Raw genomic sequence first — 22175 nt, forward strand, 5'->3', positions numbered from 1 at the left:
GATCGTTGCAAAGTGTCACACATAGCGACATCGCTGGTGAGGTCGCTGTTGCGTCACCAAAACCGTGACACAGCAGCGATCTGGCTAGCGATCTCGCTGTGTGAGACGGGGGCTTTACACTCTTGGAGCACTGTATGTCTCTGTTGATAAGGTTCGTTTTTCCCATGGGTTAATCAGTATTTTAAAGCAACATTTTGCTTGATTTTTCCCAGTCACGAAACACAGCGTGTTGATGATGCTATTACTAATAGCTATGCACTCTACGATGTAGTAAAGCGCGATCGCGTACCTCTCTCGTAACAGCAGACCAGGAAAGAAATCTCTTACAATTGCATAACTATAAAAGGGTGACCAGCACAGAACATAGGCCGAAAGCACAGCAACCAGCACCAGGACGCTCTTTCTCCTAGCTTGTAGTCGGCTTTGTAGCTGTTGCGTCTGTTCTCCTGGTAAACTCTTAAACCAAAGCTCATGACAAATGCGAACATAGCACATGCTCATAATAAACACAGGAATTACGAATTCTACAGCCAACAGAAATAAAGAGTACGATTTGTAGTACACGGCTCTATCGGCAGGCCAAATTTGGCCACAGAAAACCTTCCCTCCGGACTCGTGTGAAGCGTCAAACACAGTTTCCGTGGCAAAATAAGCGGTGGGAGCTGCGATCACGGTAGCCGATGACCAAATAAGAAATAAAACTCCACAGGCCGTCTGCAACTTCATACGTGGCTTCAGTGGATGCACAATCAGAAGGTATCTAGAAAAGAGGAACGTTTTTTTTGTCTCGTCAGGCTGGTTTCAATAATTCGCAGAAAGCAATTACACATCGCTACATCCTATTTAAAATAAGAAAAAATTAATCAAACCCCCACCACTGCCATTGCAAATTAGGGTTTATTAGCTACATTTACAAACTTTGCTGCTTGCTGTGAACTCATCAAACAAGAACAATTTGAATAGCTCAGCACAACTAATATAATGTATTATGTTTTCAAAATTGCACAAAATACCTCTTTATTAATAAATACTGCGGTATCAGAATTGTTCAAGCCCCTGAATAGAATCCACCATTAGCACACACATTTTAGCAACAGGTGGTTTGCTGTCTTAAAGAGAACCTGTCACCAGTTTTTTAGTGCATGAACAAATACCACCACCTCCATCAGTGCCTGTGCTACAAACTTGTATATTAATCGCCTGACTTTCCACCAGCCTGTATATCCTACAAAAAACGTTTGAATTTCTCCTGCGCTGTATGTAAATCTGGACGGTCTGGTCCGATGGTCGTCATTGCTGCGACATCTGTCCCTCCGTTCTGCTGGTAATCACCATCCTCTGGCTTTAATTGATGTGAATGACGCATCTTGCGTCATCCACATAGCCGAACAAAATCTCGCAGCTGCGAAGAGACAACGCTGGCTCGCACAAGCGCACTTTGCTCTGCCCTACTGCAGACAGAGTATAAAACATAACTGCATGTGGGCCACCACGGTCCGCATGCGCAGCTATGTTTTATACTCTGTCGACGATGTCCCTGCGCAGGAACAATTCAAAAGTTTTTTTGGGAGATATACAGGGGGACACGGATAATATACAAATTTATGAAGGTGGTGGTATTTGTTCATATACAATAAAAACTGGCAACAGGTTCACTTTAAGTATACTGATTAAAGAATTCATTTGTTTCATGAGGTGTGCTTAAGAAAAACACATCAAACACCTGGACTAGGTAGGGGCTTGATGATTATGACGTTTGATTGCATGTTAGTGAAATTTAAATATATGTCTAGAGTGGTCTAAAAATTTAAAAGGAGTCAGTCACCCCCCCAAACTTAATTAAACTTTATACAGTTTAACAGGAGACTTTGCCCCTATAAAATTCATAACCTGCAGTATAGATTTATCTTCTCTAATAGTGCAGAAAATGTTTTGATTGCATATGCAAATTTAGACTTTTCAGTACGCCCGTAGTCTGACAAATGGCTCAGTGCACCATTGTGCCCCTTTAATCAGGAAGCTGCGCACCTCCCTTTAGCTTGATTAACAGCACTTGCCTGGCTATGAGTGAGAAAGGGTTAGTGCAGATGTGCTCTGGGAAAACAAGCACTGTCAATAAAGCTAAGGGAAGGTGTGCGACAAGTTGATTGAAGGTGCGCAATGATGCAGTGAGCCCTTGGCCACACCAAGTGTGCATTGAGGAATCCTCATTTACTCATGCAACAAAAAACTGTTTTCTGTACAATTAGGATATGTGCACACGATCCGGAGCCGCTGGGTGTTTGAAACTGCGTGTTTATGCAACGTCAAACCCGCAGCGGCCAGATGTTATAGCATAGTGGATGGGATTTCTAGAAATCCCATGTCCACTATGTGTATCTGGGTACCTGCGGATCACCTGCAGAAACTGACATGCGGCACGTCTTTTCAGACCGCAGCATATCAATTTCTCTTGCAGGTCCGCTAGTGGACTTTCTCCATAGACCTAACCTCTATAAGGAAAGTCTGCAGGTGTAAAAAAAAAATGGCGCCGCTCATTTGCATAATGAGCGAAAGCCGTGTGGCTATTCCGCAGCGTCGGGGTCGCAGCCGGCTCCGGACAGTGAGCACATACCCTATAAGAGAGAAATTTATACTCCAGGTATGAGTTTTATAGAGGCTAAGTCTCCTTATAGGATTGTATAAGTAGTGCCCTTGAGTTTGGGGGCTGACACTCCCTTTAAGAGAAGACATCATTGCCTTTCACAAATAAGCAAAAGAATAAAAGAAAAAGATGGCAAACCACTAAATGTTCCTAGAGATACAGCTAGAAGCAAAGTTCACAAGTTCAATGTTAGAGGAGTACTGGATGCACTGCCTGGATATTGCAGAAATATGACGTTATCAGCGGCCATCAGACTACTGAGGAGGTAGGTGATCAAAAAACACGACTGCAAAAGACCTGCAGCAAGATTTTGAGCCATCAGGCAGTAAGGTTTCAATTTTCACAGTAAGGTGTATAATAAACACTTAAGGTCTCTATGCACGGCTTCAATATGCTCAAAACCATATAAATAAGCCGCAAAAAATTGGGATTCTGTTCTGTGGAGGAATGTAACAAAACTGGAGCTTTTTTGGCCTGTGGATCTGCGGAATGTCAGGAGGAGGAAGAATTAAATATACACTGAAAAGAACACCTACAGTGAAGCATGGCGGTGACTCAGTGATGCCTACAGTGAAGCATGGCAGTGGCCCAGTGATACCTACAGTAAAGCATGGCAGTGGCCCAGTGATACCTACAGTGAAGCTTGGCAGTGGCCCGGTGATACCTACAGTAAAGCAGAGTAGTGGCTTGGTGATGAATACAGTGAAGCATGGTGGGGGCTCGGTAATGCCTACAGTAAAAGCATGGTGGTGGTTTAGTGATGCCTACAATAAAGCAAGGAAGTGGCCCGGTGATACCTACAGTGAAGCATGGTGATCGCTTAGTAATGCCTACAGTAAAGTATGGTGGTAGCTTGGTGATTGCTACACTGAAGCCTGGTGGTTGCTTGCTGATGCCTACAGTGAAGCATGGTGGGGGTTTGGTGATGCCTATATTGAAGCATGATGGGGTTTTGGTGATGCTTTTAGTAGAGCATAGTGGGGGCTCGGTGATGCTTACAGTGAAGCATGGTAGGAGCTCAGTGATGCTTTGGGACTGCATTGCTTTTTCAGCAACTGGAAACCTGCAGCATGTGAAGGGCAAGATGGATTCAATCAAGTATCAGGAAATCCTAAGAGAAAATGTCTTGTCTTCTGTGAGGAGGCTAAAGCTTAAACATCATTGGCCTTTTCAACAGGACAGTGATAACAAGCATACCACAACGTCCAACAAGGATTGGAACCCCAAATAAAATCTTTAGTGGGATTTGCTTAAGGAGGTTGCAACACGAACACTCAAGAATATTAGTGAACTGCCTATACTGCCTCAATAACACTACCAGACACTGGTGTCTGATTATGAAACACATTTGTAGTAGGTTGTAATAGCCATAGGGGCTCAACTAAGTACTAAAGACGCCTGTCATGAAGGCAATTAATAATTCTGATACTGCACTAGTCAGTAAAGTGGCAATGTGTGCTGAACTTGGAGAAACCACTTGTTCTATGAGTTGTGCTCAGCTATTTGCATTGATCTTTGATTAGTTTATTACGGTTTTACAGTTTGCTAATAAATTTAATTTGCCAAGAAAGCTGGTGAATAATTTTGATTGCAACTGTATTTTGGTACTATATACTCCTTTGTCTAAAAGTTAATATATATTTTGTAACCGTCTGGCTCACCTGTCTATGGCAATGGCGAGGAGTGCATTAGTTGAGACGTACAGAGAAAGCATCCGCAAGTAGATCACTGACGAGCAGATTATATGACCAAAGGCCCATGACTGTTCACGCACAACATAATAGTCAATCTCGAAAGGACAGCAGATTACAGCCACAAGAAAGTCAGATACTGCTAAATTGGCAATCAGAATATTAGTCACATTTTGCATGTTCTTGTACATGACTAAATTCAAAATGAAAAATAGGTTTCCTCCCCCACAGATTAGTATGACACATACAAGGGTCACACCGATAAACAATCTGACCACAAAAAGGACGTTTTCACTCGGCTTTGGACCTTCTTCTTCAAGCAAGAAATAAGTGTCCTCCAGACTTCGATTCCACAACTCTGCCATTGATATGGAGCTGGATGTGTGGGTTGGTCTCCTGCTTCTCCTTATTTTTAATTTTTGCCTATGAAAACCAAAATACAACATACTTTGTGCAACAAAAAGTAACGTCACCCTAGAAGCTAAATAAAATAGTTAAAAAAAGAGTCTTCTGTCCGTTTTTATTCCCATTTTAAAGCAAAATGCACCTGCAAAGTTGATTTCTGTAAAACAATAAAAATAAAATACTCTGCCCACTTCCCTCTTAGATTTCTAATTTCCATACCTCTTTCTGTAAAACCTCTGGACCATTATTGACCCATATTTATGTAAAACATCAAAAAAGTACATCCTTAAAGGGGTTGTCCAGTACTATGATATTAATCTCCTGTCTTTAGGATAGGTCATCAATATTAGATCAACAGAGGTCCAGCACCTGACACTATACAGTGTACAGAGCTGTGCCATTCTGCTCCATACCTTGGTAACATTCGGCCTCCACCTGAGCTGATAACAGTGGATCTGTAGGGGGTGACAGGTATCGGACCTCCATTGATCTGATACCATTCACCTATCCTATGGATAAGACATCACTATCAACGTAGTGGACAACCCATTTAAAGAATACATATCGTCAGTTTCTGGCTGACGTTTTTATTTAAAGGGTTATCCTGGATTTTTTTATATTACCTAAGGGGCTAAGAACATATGAGCAAGAAGTTGCTAACTACCTGCCGTGCTACCCTACAGTTCGAAGTAGTCACACATCACTCTTGTCAGTAACTCTCCTGCTTCCTGTGACGTCACATTGACAGATCAGTTCCTTCTCTTCCGCCTTGCTCTGTCGAAGGGGCGTCAACTAGATGCCATGCTGATTGACAGCTGGCTTGGCCCAACACAGCGTGGAGCCGGCTGTCAATCAACATTACATCGGCAGTGATACCCTGTCGACAGAGCAGAAGAGAAGGAACTGCTCTGTCGATGTGACATCACAGAATGCATGAGAATCGGTGGCAGGTGAAGTATGTGACCGCTATGAGCTAGGAGATATTGTCGCCAATAAGTGCATAGCACCTTATGGAAAATAAAAAAATTCCAAGAGAATCCCTTTAAGGGAACAGTTGCAACCACTAGTGATTTAACTAAATAACACTTATTAGGTAAAATGTTGACAATTCTTGCTAATACCAAGCTAAATGACCCAACGTTTTAGCAAAATCTGTATCCGAACTTCCATGTTCTTCTAGCATGCAGAGCAGGATCCGACAACCCTCTGCTTTGAAAGCGGTAGATCTCATGCTTTCAACTAAACCAGCGACCCACATCCTCTACTAATCATTAACCACTTGCTAACTGCTTAGTAAATGATGTGGCAGCACTGACTTAGTTGTGGGATCCCGCTTTATATTATTATTATTCCCTGACAAGCCTTTAAAACACAAACACAAGCTAAACTTGTAAGCTTCGTTCAGGTCTCGTAGATCTATGAAACCTCACCTGAACTCCCAAGTCAGTGGTCTGCAGAATCGTGACGGAAGCTTTGGATGAAACTGAGTAACATAATGAAACAAGAAAAACCACATGTAAAAAAAATAAAAACTGCCCTACTCCTTCCTTCCAAAATGGGATCTTTTCTATTATTAAAGCGAGAAGCCCTTAAATGGTTAAATGCATGCTAAACCTATATGTCATCTTCTTTTCTATATTCAAAACTATATGTTAGCTACAGTACAGACCAAAAGTTTGGACACACCTTCTCATTTTAAGATTTTTCTGCATTTTCATGACTATGAAAATTGTACATTCACACTGAAGGCATCAAAACTATGAATTAACACATGTGGAATTATATACTTAACAAAAAAGTGTGAAACAATTGAAAATATGTCTTATATTCTAGGTTCTTCAAAGTAGCCACCTTTTGCTTTGATGACTGCTTTGTACACTCTTGGCATTCTCTTGATGAGCTTCAAGTGGTAGTCAGCGGAAATGGCTTTCACTTCACAGGTGTGCCCTGTCAGGTTTAATAAGTGGGATTTCTTGCCTTATAAATGGGGTTGGGGCCATCAGTTGTGTTGTACAGAAGTCAGGTGGATACACAGCTGATAGTCCTACTGAATAGACTGTTAGAATTTGTATTATGGCAAGAAAAAAGCAGCTAAGTAAAGAAAAACGAGTGGCCATCATTACTTTAAGGAATGAAGGTCAGTCAGTCCGAAAAATTGGGAAAACTTTGAAAGTGTCCCCAAGTGCAGTTGCAAAAACCATCAAGTGCTACAAAGAAACTGGCTCACATGAGGGCCGCCCCAGGAAAGGAAGACCAAGAGTCACCTCTGCTTCTGAGGATAAGTTTATCCGAGTCACCAGCCTCAGAAATCGCAGGTTAACATCAGCTCAGATTAGAGACCAGGTCAATGCCACACAGAGTTCTAGCAGCAGACACATCTCTACAACAACTGTTAAGAGGAGACTTTGTGCAGCAGGCCTTCATGGTAAAATAGCTGCTAGGAAACCACTGATAAGGACAGGCAACAAGCAGAAGAGACTTGTTTGGGCTAAAGAACACAAGGAATGGACATTAGACCAGTGGAAATCTGTGCTTTGGTCTGATGAGTCCAAATTTGAGATCTTTGGTTCCAACCACCGTGTCTTTGACCGACGCAGAAAAGGTGAACGGATGGACTCTACATGCCTGGTTCCCACCGTGAAGCATGGAGGAAGAGGTGTGATGGTGTGGGGGTGCTTTGCTGGTGACACTGTTGGGGATTTATTCAAAATTGAAGGCATACTGAACCAGCATGGCTACCACAGCATCTTGCAGCGGCATGCTATTCCATCCGGTTTGCGTCTAGTTGGACCATTATTTATTTTTCAACAGGACAATGACCCCAAACACACCTCCAGACTGTGTAAGGGTTATTTGACCAAGAAGGGGAGTGATGGGGTGCTACGCCAGATGACCTGGCCTCCACAGTCACCAGACCTGAACCCAATCGAGATGGTTTGGGGTGAACTGGACCGCAGCGTGAAGGCAAAAGGGCCAACAAGTGCTAAGCATCTCTGGGAACTCCTTCAAGATTGTTGGAAGACCATTTCCGGTGACTACCTGTTGAAGCTCATCAAGAGAATGCCAAGAGTGTGCAAAGCAGTCATCAAAGCAAAAGGTGGCTACTTTGAAGAACCTAGAATATAAGACATATTTTCAGTTGTTTCACACTTTTTTGTTAAGTATATAATTCCACATGTGTTAATTCATAGTTTTGATGCCTTCAGTGTGAATGTACAATTTTCATAGTCAAGAAAATACAGAAAAATCTTTAAATGAGAAGGTGTGTCCAAACTTTTGGTCTGTACTGTATATAGATAGTTAGATATATAGATATGATCTACAGTATAATGCTGTACAAAGCTTATATGACTGTGGTGGAAGATTCCAGTTTTATTTTTAATGTTTCATTTGCTGACTACACAACACATATTGGTTTTATACAGCAGACAGTTTAATTAAAGACAAAAGTTTTCTATAATCAGATTTATTCTAAAAGACAAAAACAGCAAGAACATGACATCGGTGCTTGTGACTTCTAACTCCTCTCTACCAAAAACAATGCTTGTTTCTACATGGGGAGTCTTTTAGTGACACATTCAATATGCAATGGTGATTGAAATAATAACTTGTTCTCATGGGAAACACATGAGTAGATATATTCGATCACGAAAGTCTTCGGAAATTTCATGAACAGTGTAAAAGAAGCCATTCTGAATGGAATAAGTACACAGATGGCTCACATGTGCCACCCCAATATGTATCACTCACTACAATTTTAAATAAAATAATGAAACATGTTAGTAACGTCCCTAAAAGCAATTAGAATATAATAAAATATACAATGAAGCGCTTACCCACTGTGCGAGGATGCAGACCTGTAGAACGCTGCTGCTTTGTGGCTATACAACCTCCGTTTGCATCCCTTCTTCAAATCTCATCAATTCAGGATCAGGAAGAAAAATCTGAAGATCCCTGGAGGAGGTGCTGAAAGAAAAGAAGACACAGCTTAACTCTATCATGGACGCGTCTTGTTGAGCTGCATAGTTCTAATACAAATTTCATATTTACACCTTGCTCAGTTACATGCAAGCAAACTAACACATGTAAAACAATAAAAGTTAGATCGCTACTACCTAGAAGAACATGTCATCCTGCCTGACTCAGGTAGATAGCAGCGCAATGCATGTACTACATAATATTTGTAAAAATCTGAAAACACTTATTTTATATACAGTTTTTATGCTGTTCACATTTATGTCACAGGTTTCCATTTATACCTAAAACCACAAAGTAGTGACCAATGGTTTATGCTAAAATACGATCCAGCAGGTTCAGTCGAGATGTCCATAATTTCAACAGGTTTAATTGCTCAGCATGCCAGATGTGAGCGGATTTTCAAAGTTTCATATAAGCTACTTTTGTTTCCATCTGATTGATGGACAGTGGTGTTTTGATTTTGCTAGCTATATTACTGAGATGAGACACAAATATACAGCATATAAGTTATGTTAAAAGGAATCTGTCAGGAAGATCAAGATAAACAACATGTAAAACAAAAAAAAACATTAGCAAACCACATAAATGGACATTCAGGTCTTTCAAAGTTAATCCCTCCATACCTTTATATTGTCTATCTTTTGCTGCATTCCTGGGAGATCTGCATTTGAATTCATATGCCAATAAGTATTTAAGTGCTTTGGGTGTAAAAGAGCACTTCCCGTTCCTCTGTCTCCCAGAAGTTGTTTTCCCATCTAGTGCCAGACTCTTTAGCTTGATTGATAACTCACTCTCTGTGTGACGTCAGGAACCAGGCAAGGAAATCAGACAGCGAGCATTAATCAAGCTAAAAACGCTGGTGCTAGGAGGGGTAATAACCTGAGGAGGCAGGGGCTCAGGAAGTGCTCTACCACGCCTAGAGCACTTAATGCTCAAATTACATGGTAAATAAAAGGCTGATTTTTCATAAGTGCAGCAACAAATAAAAGATATAAAGGAGTAGACGGATTTAGCTGTCAAAGACCTGAATGACCATATATATGCAGTTTCTGGGGTTGTTTTATTGGCAGATCCAATTTAACATGTACTGTTGTGGTTATTGATATAAACCTGTTTGATGCATGTTTATCATGTGACAAGAGGAGGGGGTTGATATGATCCTCTAGTGCAGTGTTTCCCAAAGCCCATCCTCACGGCCCCCCACGGGTCATGTTTTCAGGATCTCCTTAGTATCACACAGGTGATTGAAGTATCAGCAAAGGCATCAGGAATTCTCTCACCTGTGTAATACTAAGGAGATCCTGAAAACATAACCTGTGGGGGGGCTTGAGGATGGGGTTTGGGAAACACTGCTCTAGTGCATAGCCATGATAACTTTTTTTTTTTTTTTAAAAAAAGAACATCTTCTGGATACATTTTATGTGGAATTTCCTGACTTCTGGCAAAAGAGTGGTCAGTCAAGCAGGAGGAGAATAAAGCTGGAGTGACAGAGGCTTCAGATCTACCATAGCTCTTCAACTTCCTTTAATAATAATAATCTTTATATAGCACCAACATATTCCACGGTGCTTTACATACATTATCATTGCTGTCCCCATTGGGGCTCACAATTTAAATTCCCTATCAGTATGTCTTTGGAGTGTGGGAGGAAACCCACACAAACACGGGAAGAACATACAAACTCCTTGCAGATGTTGTCCTTGGTGGGATTTGAATCCAGGACCCCAGCGCTGCAAAGCTGCAGTGCTAACCACCGAGCCACCGTACAGTGCTAACCACTGAGCCACCGTACAGTGCTAACCACGGAGCCACCATGCTACCCTTTGCATGTGAATACAAATGCTGATTTCTCAGTAATGGAGGAATGAACCAGCCATGTAAAGTTATTGCTGGACTTGTCTTTGAAAGAAATAGTTTGAGGTGTGAAATATTGCTGACAGATTTGCTTTAAGTAACAACACTGCGAGGTATTCTTATTGTTTTTGGATATTTCCTTCCTTACTTTACAAAACTATTAATTTAGGGGAGCAATATTTTCTCTTTTCCATACACTTTAGTTAAAAATTGTCTGACTACGACAATTTGCTCAATCAACACAATCTGTTTTTATTCGCCCCGTCCTTTTGTTCTGTAAGCTGCTACCAGGGAAGTCTTACGCTGCTCTCTCCACAGAGAACATAGACTAAATGATGAGACAGTGCATCAATACATATTTACGGATTTATTTACTCTATACACTAAAATATGAACACTGAAACTCATATATGTCCTGGTCAAGTGAATATTCAATATTAATGGTTATATTCTTGGTTGGGGAGGTCAAAGTACATCACTAACTTAGTCTTTTAATATTTAAAAAACAGATGTAACTTGTTACAAAGGCACAAGTGAGGAAAGAAACAAACATGTATAAGAAATATGGCAAAGATAAAGAACAAAGGCAGCGCAGGAGAAACAATCCGCAATGATTAATAATGGACGTCAGACTAAAAAACATGGAACAGCTGAGCCTAGACAAGACCTTATTAGTGAGCTCACCAAGTGATACCTGATCAGGATGCAGGACGGAGAACCACAGTCATTGTACGCCACAGAAATACTAGGTAATGATTAAAAGAAAAAACAGTACTGATTCTAAGTAATAGCTTTGATTTGCTCACAGTAAACAACGTATCAAACGCTTACAAGTTCACATGTTCACGTAATGAATTGCTGTAGAACAGATCAGCAATTAAGCATAATTATAGCTGCATAGTTTTAAGGTTGCAAGAATACACAAGTCCATCAAGGTTAACCTATAATTGTAACATGTTGATCCAGAGGAAGGTAAAACCCCATGAGGAAGATGATAATTGCCACAATATTAGGGGGAAAAAATCCTTTCCGACTCAAGACATGGCAATCAAGACTAGTTTCCTTGATCACCGTTCCATAATGGAGTCTTGCATCCATAATCCATTTTTCAAGAAAATAATCCCGGCCCACCATGAACTTAATTAGTTAATTAACCATTGCAACATCATATATCATATGATCATACAGCATATGATTTTTAAACCTTCTTTCCTGTAGATGTAGAGGATTCCCCCCTATCATTGCTTCAGCGTTTTTTTTTTTTCAGGCCTGGGGTGGCGCTTTAAATGTAAGCCCCCCTGCCCTCATTCTTATATTCACCTTCCAGCAGCTTCACCTTTTACCGACGCAACTCCGGTCCCGCTGTGCCATCTTGAGCCCATAACTTCTGACTGGCCAGAAGTCAGAAGTTACGTCACAAGCTCTCAATACAAGTCTATGAGAGCCAAAGCAAGGCCAGAACGAGGCTCTCATAGACTTGTATTGAAAAGTGACTTCAGAAGCGCTACAGCAGACACTGGAGCGCAACCGCAGGTTACTTTTCGCCAGAGATGGACTGGAGCATTGCTGGAAAAGAATGAAGGGGACGACAGGGGAGTATGAGACAGGGGGCAGGGGAATTACATTTAAAGTACCACTCCAGCAGTGCAATATCAAAAACCACGCTGGAGTGGTGCTTTAAAAACATTTCTGTACTGTCCCTTCATATATTTGTACATTGTAACATGGTTGCCCCTAAGCCATCATTTTTCTAAACTGAGTAATCCCAGGTTTAATAACCTGTCTTGGCAGGAGCGGATATAGCCAGAAGTGGACCCCGATGCAAAAATAATATATGGGCCCTTTGCAATACAATAGCTTATCGTAATGCACAGTTCCAGCTGCTTTAGAGATGGTAGTGGCCCTCTTACCTCTTGGGCTCCCGTGCGGCTGCACAGGTTTCACCAATACTATGTCCCCCCCTCTGCCTCGGTTTTGCAGTTTTGCCCATTGCCTTAATAACCTGGTTTGCTCTTCTCTGCAACCGCTCTAGTTCTGCTGTGCCCTTACATTCTCATGGCCAACATTATACACACAGTATTATAAGTGCGGCTGTAACGGGTCTGGGAGGTGGAACCTCTGAGCAACTATACAAAGGGGCAGTCCTTGTAAGGAAGCGGGTGGCTCCCAGGGAAGGCGGGCAGGTAGTCACGGCAAGTGACAGGGACAGTCTCTGGGTAGAAGGGCAGGAGGTCACGGCAAGTGACGGGGACAGTCTCTAGATGGGCAGGTGGTCACGGCAAGTGACGGCAGAGCCTCCAGGTAGGCTAGCAGGCAGGTAGCAGGTGAACGCTCCCAGGTGAGTGGGCAAGAGTCTCTGGACAGGCAGGTGGTCACAGCAAGTGACGGATAAGCCTCCAGGTAGGCTAGCAGGTAGGTAGCAGGTGAGCGCTCCCAGGTGAGCGAGTAAGAGTCTCTGGACTGGCAGGTGGTCACAGCAAGTGACGGCTAAGCCTCCAGGTAGGCTAGCAGGCAGGTAGCAGGTGAGCGCTCCCAGGTGAGCGAGTAAGAGTCTCTGGACTGGCAGGTGGTCACAGCAAGTGACGGCTAAGCCTCCAGGTAGGCTATCAGGCAGGTAGCAGGTGAGCGCTCCCAGGTGAGCGAGTAAGAGTCTCTGGACAGGCAGGTGGTCACGGCAAGTGACGGCTAAGCCTCCAGGTAGGCTATCAGGCAGGTAGCAGGTGAGCGCTCCCAGGTGAGCGAGTAAGAGTCTCTGGACAGGCAGGCAGGTATCAGGCAGATATCTGGCAGGTACTTCCTGGTCCGCAGACGGACAGATCCATAGACAGACTGGCAGGTGCTGGTAGGCAGACTGTCGGACCACAGGATTGCAAGCAGGTAAGCAGATATCAGGCAGGTATCAGGCAGGTATCAAGCAGGAATCTGGCAGGTGACTGGCAGGTAAGTGGCAACGGGACCTGAGGGCTGAAGCAGAGTTGAAAGGCTTTGCAACAACATTGCTCGGGCACCTCCATTTTGGAGGAGGTGCCTTATATATGGTGAGGTCCTCCGGCCATTGGCCGGGGACTCCTTAGGACGGCGCGCGCGGCCCCTTTAAGAGAGGGAGGAAGCCGCCGGGCACGGAGCGGAGAGGTGAGGGGAACGGCGTCCCTGTCTGGCAGGAGGCAGGGACGCCAACGCTACAGCGGCTGCACTAATGACTTGTATAAGGGCAAAACTATATTTTGTGCTTAGCACATATGCTTCGGTGATTTTATTTTTCTTGGTACTGATCAATAGAGTTTATTGTCCATCAATACCACCCAAATATTTTTAATTGACATTGTTTTACTATTTAGTACATACTTGTACAAATGTTACATTTATCTACATTAGACTTCGATTGCCATTTTTTGGCCCAAGCTTGCACCTTCCTCAAATCCGTCTGTAATAAAAAAAATTATCCTCCTCTGTGTTGATTACTTACCAAAGTTTTGTATCATCTGCAAATATTGAAATTGTACTGAGTGTATCCTCCAAGATCATTAATAAATATTGCTAAATAATGAAGACTATCACGCTAAACAGCTTGTTATGAAAGCAAGAAAAGAATTGAAAAAGGTTTTGTCAGAGTGAGGTAGATCGTTATGCTAGTACACATAGAACAATAGAAAAAAAAAAGAGGCAGTGCTGTGATAGTAAAATATATTAATACAGTATATGCTAATAGCAGTTGAAACAATTAGACACAAAGGATAATAAAATGTGCGCTGGTCAGATAATATTGCAGACAGTTCTTAGACAAAAAAAGGTTGATTGGTCCTTGGTACAGGAAAATAACAGTCTTAGATGTCCAAATAAATGTATAAAAACCTTGCTTAAAAAATGGAAAATAAGAGTAAAGTCATACGGTTTGGAGGGGTTGGATCATCATAATCCAGAGAAGGATGGGAGTGAATGGGCGTCTTCAGCGCTCCTGCGCGTGTTGAAGTCCAGGTGGTGCAGCGTAATGCTGGAAGATGTCCTAGGAAGCAATGAGACCAGGACGCTCCAGCCGGTAACGTCCCTGATAACCACGCGGCTGTGAGGGTAAGCGGTGTATGATGTCAGCGCTGGGCAGTACAAAGTCCTGCGGTGTCCAAATAGCCAAAACCAACGTATTTCGGGGTATCACAGCTCCCCTGCCTAAGGGTATGCTGGCTTAACAGCCGCAGGATGAGTTATATAGCTGGTGTCCCTGTCCCCCACCTAATTGGTGCTGAAGTGAAAAAAAAAAAAAGGGAATCCTTATTCATGAAAGTAGTAGTGATGACAGGCACATTAAGATTAAAATGAAGTATATATTTACATAGAGTAATGTAAAAGTTATTTTAATTTTAAAATGAATAAATGAATAGATGTGCATGAGTCCTCTTTGGATTCGGCTTTGGACATCTGCCCCAAAAAATCGCCACCTCGCTATTGTTTTGGTACAGTTTGAATTTCATAAAAATTGAGACCTTTATAGGATTGATTGTGCACTTTTTTAAAAAGGTGGGATGGGATGGGGTCATTAATAAATATATTAAAATGAAGAGGGTCCAATACTGACCCCTGTGGTAACATACTGTTAACTGTGAACCAGAGTGTGTTCCATAAATAATTACCTTCTGTTTCTATTTTACTTTAGAGCTAGTATCAGGAACATTGTATACTGTCAGTAAAAGTTGCCTGATGACGTTGACCCCTTACAAAAACCGTTTATGGCATAAAAATTATTTCGAGAGATGTGTGATAATATAGAGTACTTATATTTAACTGACCTAGAACTAGGCACAGTTATGTGAATATGGAGAACATCTGAAAAATATTTTGTCATTTGCAATGTTTGAAAGTTTTCTGCCAGAATAAAAGTTTTTGTAAATGTAATATGATTAGGAATATGATTCTTCTATGGAGCTTATAGTTTAAAGGATGTTTTGCCATAAGGATGTCATGGGAAATGTAGGTATATGTTAATCATAAAACAACTTAATCCTATCCAGACTTTACAAAAATTGAGGCTGGAAAGATTTCATAAATCTCACAGATGTTGGAACATTCATCACTCACTACAAATCCCTGTCTCATTTCAAATTATTACATTCTGCTGGATTGTCATTCCGTTTTCATCTAGAAATTAAATTTTAGTTATGATAGCGGAAGAAGGCAAATATGAAAAAGTGAAGAAAAGTAAGCAAAGGAATTATAGATGTCTGATACGATTTGCCAAAAATCTAATGTCTGTCTCCCGAATGTTTTTACAGTTTGTACAACTTTACTTTACATTTTCATAGGTTTACTTATCTTGTACTTTAACCCCTTACATGGGTAGTCCCATCTCCAAGATCCTATCTGAATATTTAGTAGGTGTAATAATAATAATATTAGCAAATACCTCCAATTAGAAATGTAGTATAGTTCTTCTGATTCATTAGGTCGCTTAACCCATGTGCAGGGCATTGCAGTAGCTTACCTATCCATGGTTATGAACATTAACAGCTAACTAACTGTCACTATATGAGTGGTTGCAACCATGGATACCAAAGCTACTGCAATGCCCTGCACATAGGGTAAGCGACATAGCGAATCAGAAGAACTATACTACACTTCTAAATGGTGGTATTTGCTAATATTATCATATCTACTATATATTGGGATAGGATTTTAGAGATGGGAATACCCCTTTAAGAACTCAGACAATTTTGACTTTTTTTGCATTATCATCTTTTCCTTTGTTCCAAGAGACAGATCTTTTTGTTATTTTTCAACTGACATAGCCACATCAGGGACTGTTTTTTTTTCAGAACAAGTTGTATTTGAGAGTCCAGATAGCATTGGCCAGATGTGTATGAGTTACCCAGCAAAATAACATACTAGGGTTTGTCACAGAGTCCAAGAAGAACGGTCTAGTGATGTAGCAGACTTACTTAGTGTTATAACAGAGCTGTGTTTGTCAGTGAGTCTGTCACACCTGCAGGTGGTGTACGTGGTTCGTGGACCCACTGTGCCACAGGGCCGGGCCTGTCTAGGAAGAGGCGTAGCTAAATGGCTACCTGGTGTTCACTGGAGCTCTTGATGGTGGAAACAGGCTGGGCTGCAGGTAGCCGCCAGGTACCACTCCTAGGCAGATCCTGGTACTGCAGCTGCTGAACCCGGGGGTCAGGTTCGCTGTCACAGACTCGGCCGAGTTCAGACTGGGCTGATTCGCGGACTGGTTTTAGCAGTCCGGATACATGGAATACTAGGATAGGCACACGTACAGACATATGGGTCTCGGATAATGGTACTGGCACCGGTCGTACATGGACAGGGGTACGAGGTTCAGGCACTGGCTACACATGGGCTAGGGGTTCAGGTTCAGGACTGGCCATGCAAGGAACAGGGGTTCTGGTTCAGGACTGGCTACACAAGGACAATGGGTTCGGGTTCAGGACACTGGCCACGCAAGGACCAGGGGACCTAACAACTCACTAGTAGGAGAAACTACACACTAATGAATACTGTTGCTTCGACGACTCCCTTTAGGGGGAGGGATCCTTATATACAAGATGCCTCCCAGCAATTGGCTCTGGCCATTTTACTATGTGCATGCTGCCCCTTTAAGAACAGGGGAGCGCACGCGCACACTAGGCTTGCTGCCAGGAAGTGTGGAGTACACAAACAGAAGGCATGCTGTTAGGAACTGACCAAGGCAGAACTGGGAAGAACTCCACTGAATATCAAATAATGAATACTCAGGTGGCTTCACACTGCCGAAGGAATGCTAAATGGTCCAGAAGGGTAATGTCACAGCAGTGTGTTGGGTTGTCGCAACAATCTGGTGTGCAGAGGAACAGGGGGAGCCGACGTCAACAAGAGGAAGATGTAGTGTCTGGTGATGAATCTCGGGTAGTTGAAAGTAACAGCTCTCCTATAGCCACTCACCTGTTTTTAGAGCAAAATCTCCTAAGGCTCCAGGGCAAGAGTAAAACCCCTGCACCTATTGTAGCTATACCCTTGGCATAGAACTATAGGTATATGGATGTGATGATTAAGGGAATAGCACAAAAAAAATGGAGAATTGGTGGTATATATTTTTACAGCTCTATTCGGCCAATTAAAAAAAGTGACGGCTATCGGAATTAACTGCAAACGAAACAATACGCAGCGCTCTTAAAGGGTTTGACCCCTTCATATACGGCACAAGTCGGAAACGAGTGTATTGAGGGGGATCACAGGATGAGCCCGCTCCATATTCGACAGGTGATGGCTGTGTGTTACAGCCAGGACCAGCCTCTAACAATTGCAGGTGGTGTAAATTGATTGTTAACATGTTAAATGCCATTGTCAAACTGTAACAGAGGCATTTAACACACGCCAGCATAAGGGCACGTCATTCCATACACTCATTGGCGCACCTGTGACGTGATCGCGGGTCGCCGATGGGTTGACAGCCGGGGGTCTGTTGAAGACCTCCATGCTTGTCATTACAGAGCTCCCTTGCAACCCAGCCTGTGGCCGGGCTTCAAGGGAGACTGTGATATCTGCTATATACAGCAATGTTGTGGCATCACTGTATATAGCACAAGCGATCAGATGATCGCAGCTTCAAGACCCCTAAGAGGACTAACAAGAACCCCCACAAAAAATAAGCCATCACACAGCTCCATCAACTAAAAAATAAAAATGTTATGGGCCTCCGAAAATGGTAACACAACCCCAATGTTGGGTATCGCCATAATCGCATTGATGAGGAGAATCATACTGCAATGTCATTTTTACCGCAATATGTACACCGTAAACACAATTCCCAAAAAACAATGTCAGAATTGCATTTTTTTTTTTGCAATTTCTGCACACTTGGAATTTCTTTCCCATTTTTGAGTACACTATGTGGTAAAATTAATAATGTCATTCAAAAGTACAACTCATTGAGTGACAGGACACCGCTCAGTGAGCTCAGCGCAGTTCAGGGGTCCGTTCGCTGCAGCGAGTCATTCTATCCTGCTCCTCAGTGTGTGCAGTCACCTGGTGGTCAGATGGATTACAGTGTGGGACACTGGATTTTTTCAACTTTGCACAGGTGAGTATAAGGATTTTTTTTTATTTAACTTTTACACTTGCCGGACACAGCGGGGGCAGAATACAACTCTCACCATTGTCCCCTGCTGGTGCTGATCGCAGCGCAAGCAGGGGACAATGATGAAAGATTCCTTCAGCACCCGGCGCTTGGGAACAGCACAAACTGTACCACTGATTCCCAGGCGGCGATACGTGTGATGCTGATGCGGCACATGTATGCCACACATATGCCACACAGGTAGACACAGATATCGCCGGTACTGGTGAAAGAGCCCTAACAAAGCATGTGAACAGCGACTTGCAGACCTGTTACTATATAAGGCGAGAGCAGAACATCGTTTTCCTCACTGACAGCTTCCAATCCAGCCACCAGATTGTGTTATGTAACAGGAAAAATGGCGTCCATGGAAAGCCCCGCCCACCGCCTCGGGGCACAGAGAATACAGACAGCTGATAATGTCTTCTTCACACGGGCGGCCATCTTTATGGAGACCTGAGCGGTTACACTCCCGTGGCGCCTGACTGTCATCAGACTTGTAAGCGGGGCCGCGCACACAGGAGACACCGGGGAGAGCGGCTGTGCCTCACACTGCGGATCAGGAGGACGCTCTGCGACACCGCCGTCAGCTCATAGGCTGCTGGAGAGACCGAGAAGCGTCATGGATACACAGGAGAGTCCCGGGGACGTGTGCAAGGTATCACTGAGCACAGTGTCAGTAAGTCATCGTGTGCAGCACTGTCACCGCAGCTCATGTCAGGTGCGCACGTCCTGGGTTACATACAGGTTAGATAATGTGTCAGTGCTCTGATCCCGGCCGTGCGTCCCAAGACTTCAAGTTCATGGCCGAGCGAAGCGGGGCGTCCCGGGGTGTAGGGTCCAGGTGAGCGCTGAGTGTCCCAGGATGTGGGGTCCCAGGGTGTAGTGTCTCAGGGTATAGGGTCCAGGCGCGCGCGGGGCGTCCCAGGGTGTGGGGGGGGGTCCAGGCGCGCGCGGGGCGTCCCAGGGTGTGGGGGGGGGTCCAGGCGCGCGCGGGGCGTCCCAGGGTGTGGGGGGGGGTCCAGGCGCGCGCGGGGCGTCCCAGGGTGTGGGGGGGGGTCCAGGCGCGCGCGGGGCGTCCCAGGGTGTGGGGGGGTCCAGGCGCGCGCGGGGCGTCCCAGGGTGTGGGGGGGGTCCAGGCGCGCGCGGGGCTTCCCAGGGTGTGGGGGGGTCCAGGCGCGCGCGGGGCGTCCCAGGGTGTGTGGGGGGGGTCCAGGCGCGCGCGGGGCGTCCCAGGGTGTGGGGGGGGGTCCAGGCGCGCGCGGGGCGTCCCAGGGTGTGGGGGGGGGGGTCCAGGCGCGCTCGGGGCGTCCCAGGGTGTGGGGGGGTCCAGGCGCGCGCGGGGCGTCCCAGGGTGTGGGGGGGTCCAGGCGCGCTCGGGGCGTCCCAGGGTGTGGGGGGGTCCAGGCGCGCGCGGGGCGTCCCAGGGTGTGGGGGGTTCCAGGCGCGCGCGGGGCGTCCCAGGGTGTGGGGGGGTCCAGGCGCGCGCGGGGCGTCCCAGGGTGTGGGGGGGTCCAGGCGCACGCGGGGCGTCCCAGGGTGTGGGGGTTTCTAGGCGCGCGCGGGGCGTCCCAGGGTGTGGGGGGGTCCAGGTGCTCGCGGGGCGTCCCAGGGTGTGGGGGGGTCCAGGCGCGCGCGGGGCGTCCCAGGGTGTGGGGTCCAGGCGAGTGCACTTTTTCTACTGAGGGTCTTGAATAATTCTCTCCTGTATGTGGCTACATCATTTTACAGCTGTATATAGATTAGGTCTTATAGTAAGAGGGAGCGCCCCCTGCAAGTATGCCAAACTAGCTGTGGTCACGGCGCGCCTTTCCTAAATAAACTGTTGCTTATTGTACATTGTTAATCTCACCACCAATATGCTATTTATTTTCTCCCATTTTCTGATTCTTTTTTTCTTATTTGCTAGTTGGAGTTTGCAGTTCAGATGACTTGCGAAAAATGCGTCCTTGCAATAAAGACCTCCTTACAGGATGTAAAAGGTAAAGGACAACCCGAACATCATCATTCTTATGATGAGCCTAATTGTAAGCCCTTCATCCCCAGGCCATTTTCCATTTTTTTTGTTGCATTGTCGTTTTTTCCTCCCCTTCTTCCACGAGCCATAACTTCTTTATTTTTCTGTCAATATTGCCGTCTGAGGGCTTGTTTCTTGCAGGACGAGGTGAAATTGCAAAAAAAAAGTGCAATTCCATAATTTCTTTAATTTTTTTTTTATTTACCATGTTCACTATATGGTAAAACTGACCTGTCAATGTGATTCTTCAGGTCTGTACAAGTACACAGATACCAAACATGTATAGTTTTTTTTTTTTTTTTTAAGTGGTGAAAACAAAAAATTGTAAAACTTCTATGAAAAATTTTTTTTTTGCTTTTGTCGCCATTTTGTGAGACCCATAGCGTCTCCATTTTTCAGGGTGTGGGGCCGGGTGAGAGCTTATTTTTTTGTTCCCTGAGCTGATGTTTTTATTGATACCATTTTGGGGTAGATACGATGTTTTGATTGCCTCTTATTGCATTTTATTGAAATGTTGCAGCGACCAAAAAAAACTAATTCTGGTGTTTCGATTCCTTTTCTTGTTACATCGTTTACTGATCTGATTAATTTCATATTTTGATAGATCGGACATTTTTGATCTAAATGTGTTTTTTTTATTTTCAATGAGGCATAAGGGGGGTGATTTGAACTTTTGTGTGTTTTTGTTTATTTTTTCATATTTTTTAAAAACCGTTTTTTTTTTTAAACTGTTTTTATTAGTGCCCTTAGGAGACTTGAAGCAACGATCGTTTGATCGCCGGTGCTATACATAGTGCATCAGCACTGCTATATATAACAGAAATCACAATCTCATATGAATGTCGGCCACAAGCCGGCGTTCACAGGAGTATCGTAATGACAGACATGGGGGTCTTCTGCAGACCTTCGGCTGTAATGGCAACCCATTGGCGCCCCTCCCCCCTGATCACGTGACGGGGTGCCGATGGGCGGCCGGAATGACGTGCTTCCGACAGGGCGCATGCTAAATCACCCTTTCAGAGATTGACAGCGGGATTTAACTGGTTATTTGGGTGGAGCTCCAATCCTGTGCTGTTAAAGGCACATGATGGCTGATTAAATCAGCTGTCATGTGCGGGAAAAGATGTGGGCTCAGCGTCGGAGCCCACATCAAAGTCAAGGACATGACAGATGACGTAAATATACATCATATGTCAAGAAGGGGTTAAAATGAAGAATAAACACTGAGGAGCCGAACAAGTAAAGCCAGAATCACACTGGCAGTTTTTTTACGCCAAAGTCAGAAGTGGATTTAACCCCTTTCCGACCTGGTCAGTAATAGTGCGCACCAGGTCGAGAAGGCCGGTTCAGCTGGGGCTCCGGCGCTGAGCCTGCACTGAACCGAGCACGCAACAGCCACGGGTGGAATCGCGATCCACCCGCGGCTGTTAACATGTTAAATGCCGCTGTCAATCTCTGACAGCGGCATTTAACTCGCGCTTCCGGGAA

General features: G+C 44.2%; 2 protein-coding genes across 5 annotated transcripts in view; one reads left to right on the forward strand and one right to left on the reverse strand.

Annotated features, from left to right (window-relative positions):
- LOC141213737 (prokineticin receptor 1-like) overlaps window positions 1–22175 on the reverse strand; it is a 23730-nt gene continuing 1555 nt past the window's right edge. The window contains exons 2-5 of one of the 2 annotated variants that reach the window (XM_073665333.1): window positions 8577–8706; window positions 6171–6223; window positions 4306–4758; window positions 1–760 (exon numbers count right to left, since the gene is read on the reverse strand). In XM_073665333.1, the coding sequence (XP_073521434.1) occupies window positions 115–760; window positions 4306–4700 (1041 nt within the window). In that variant the 5' untranslated portion in view covers window positions 4701–4758; window positions 6171–6223; window positions 8577–8706 and the 3' untranslated portion in view covers window positions 1–114. The remainder of the gene's footprint in view (window positions 761–4305; window positions 4759–6170; window positions 6224–8576; window positions 8707–22175) is intronic. The other variant, XM_073665332.1, reaches the window with a different exon arrangement.
- Window positions 19087–22175, forward strand: part of LOC141213738 (copper chaperone for superoxide dismutase-like) — a 17270-nt gene continuing 14181 nt past the window's right edge. Inside the window, exons 1-2 of one of the 3 annotated variants that reach the window (XM_073665334.1) lie at window positions 19087–19391; window positions 20580–20652. In XM_073665334.1, the coding sequence (XP_073521435.1) occupies window positions 19293–19391; window positions 20580–20652 (172 nt within the window). In that variant the 5' untranslated portion in view covers window positions 19087–19292. The remainder of the gene's footprint in view (window positions 19392–20579; window positions 20653–22175) is intronic. The other 2 variants (XM_073665335.1, XM_073665336.1) reach the window with 2 other exon arrangements.

This window comes from Phyllobates terribilis, unplaced genomic scaffold (genome assembly GCF_046119375.1).
Source record: "Phyllobates terribilis strain yellow unplaced genomic scaffold, ASM4611937v1 Scaffold_211__1_contigs__length_3443825, whole genome shotgun sequence".
Taxonomy (NCBI): Eukaryota; Metazoa; Chordata; class Amphibia; order Anura; family Dendrobatidae; genus Phyllobates; species Phyllobates terribilis.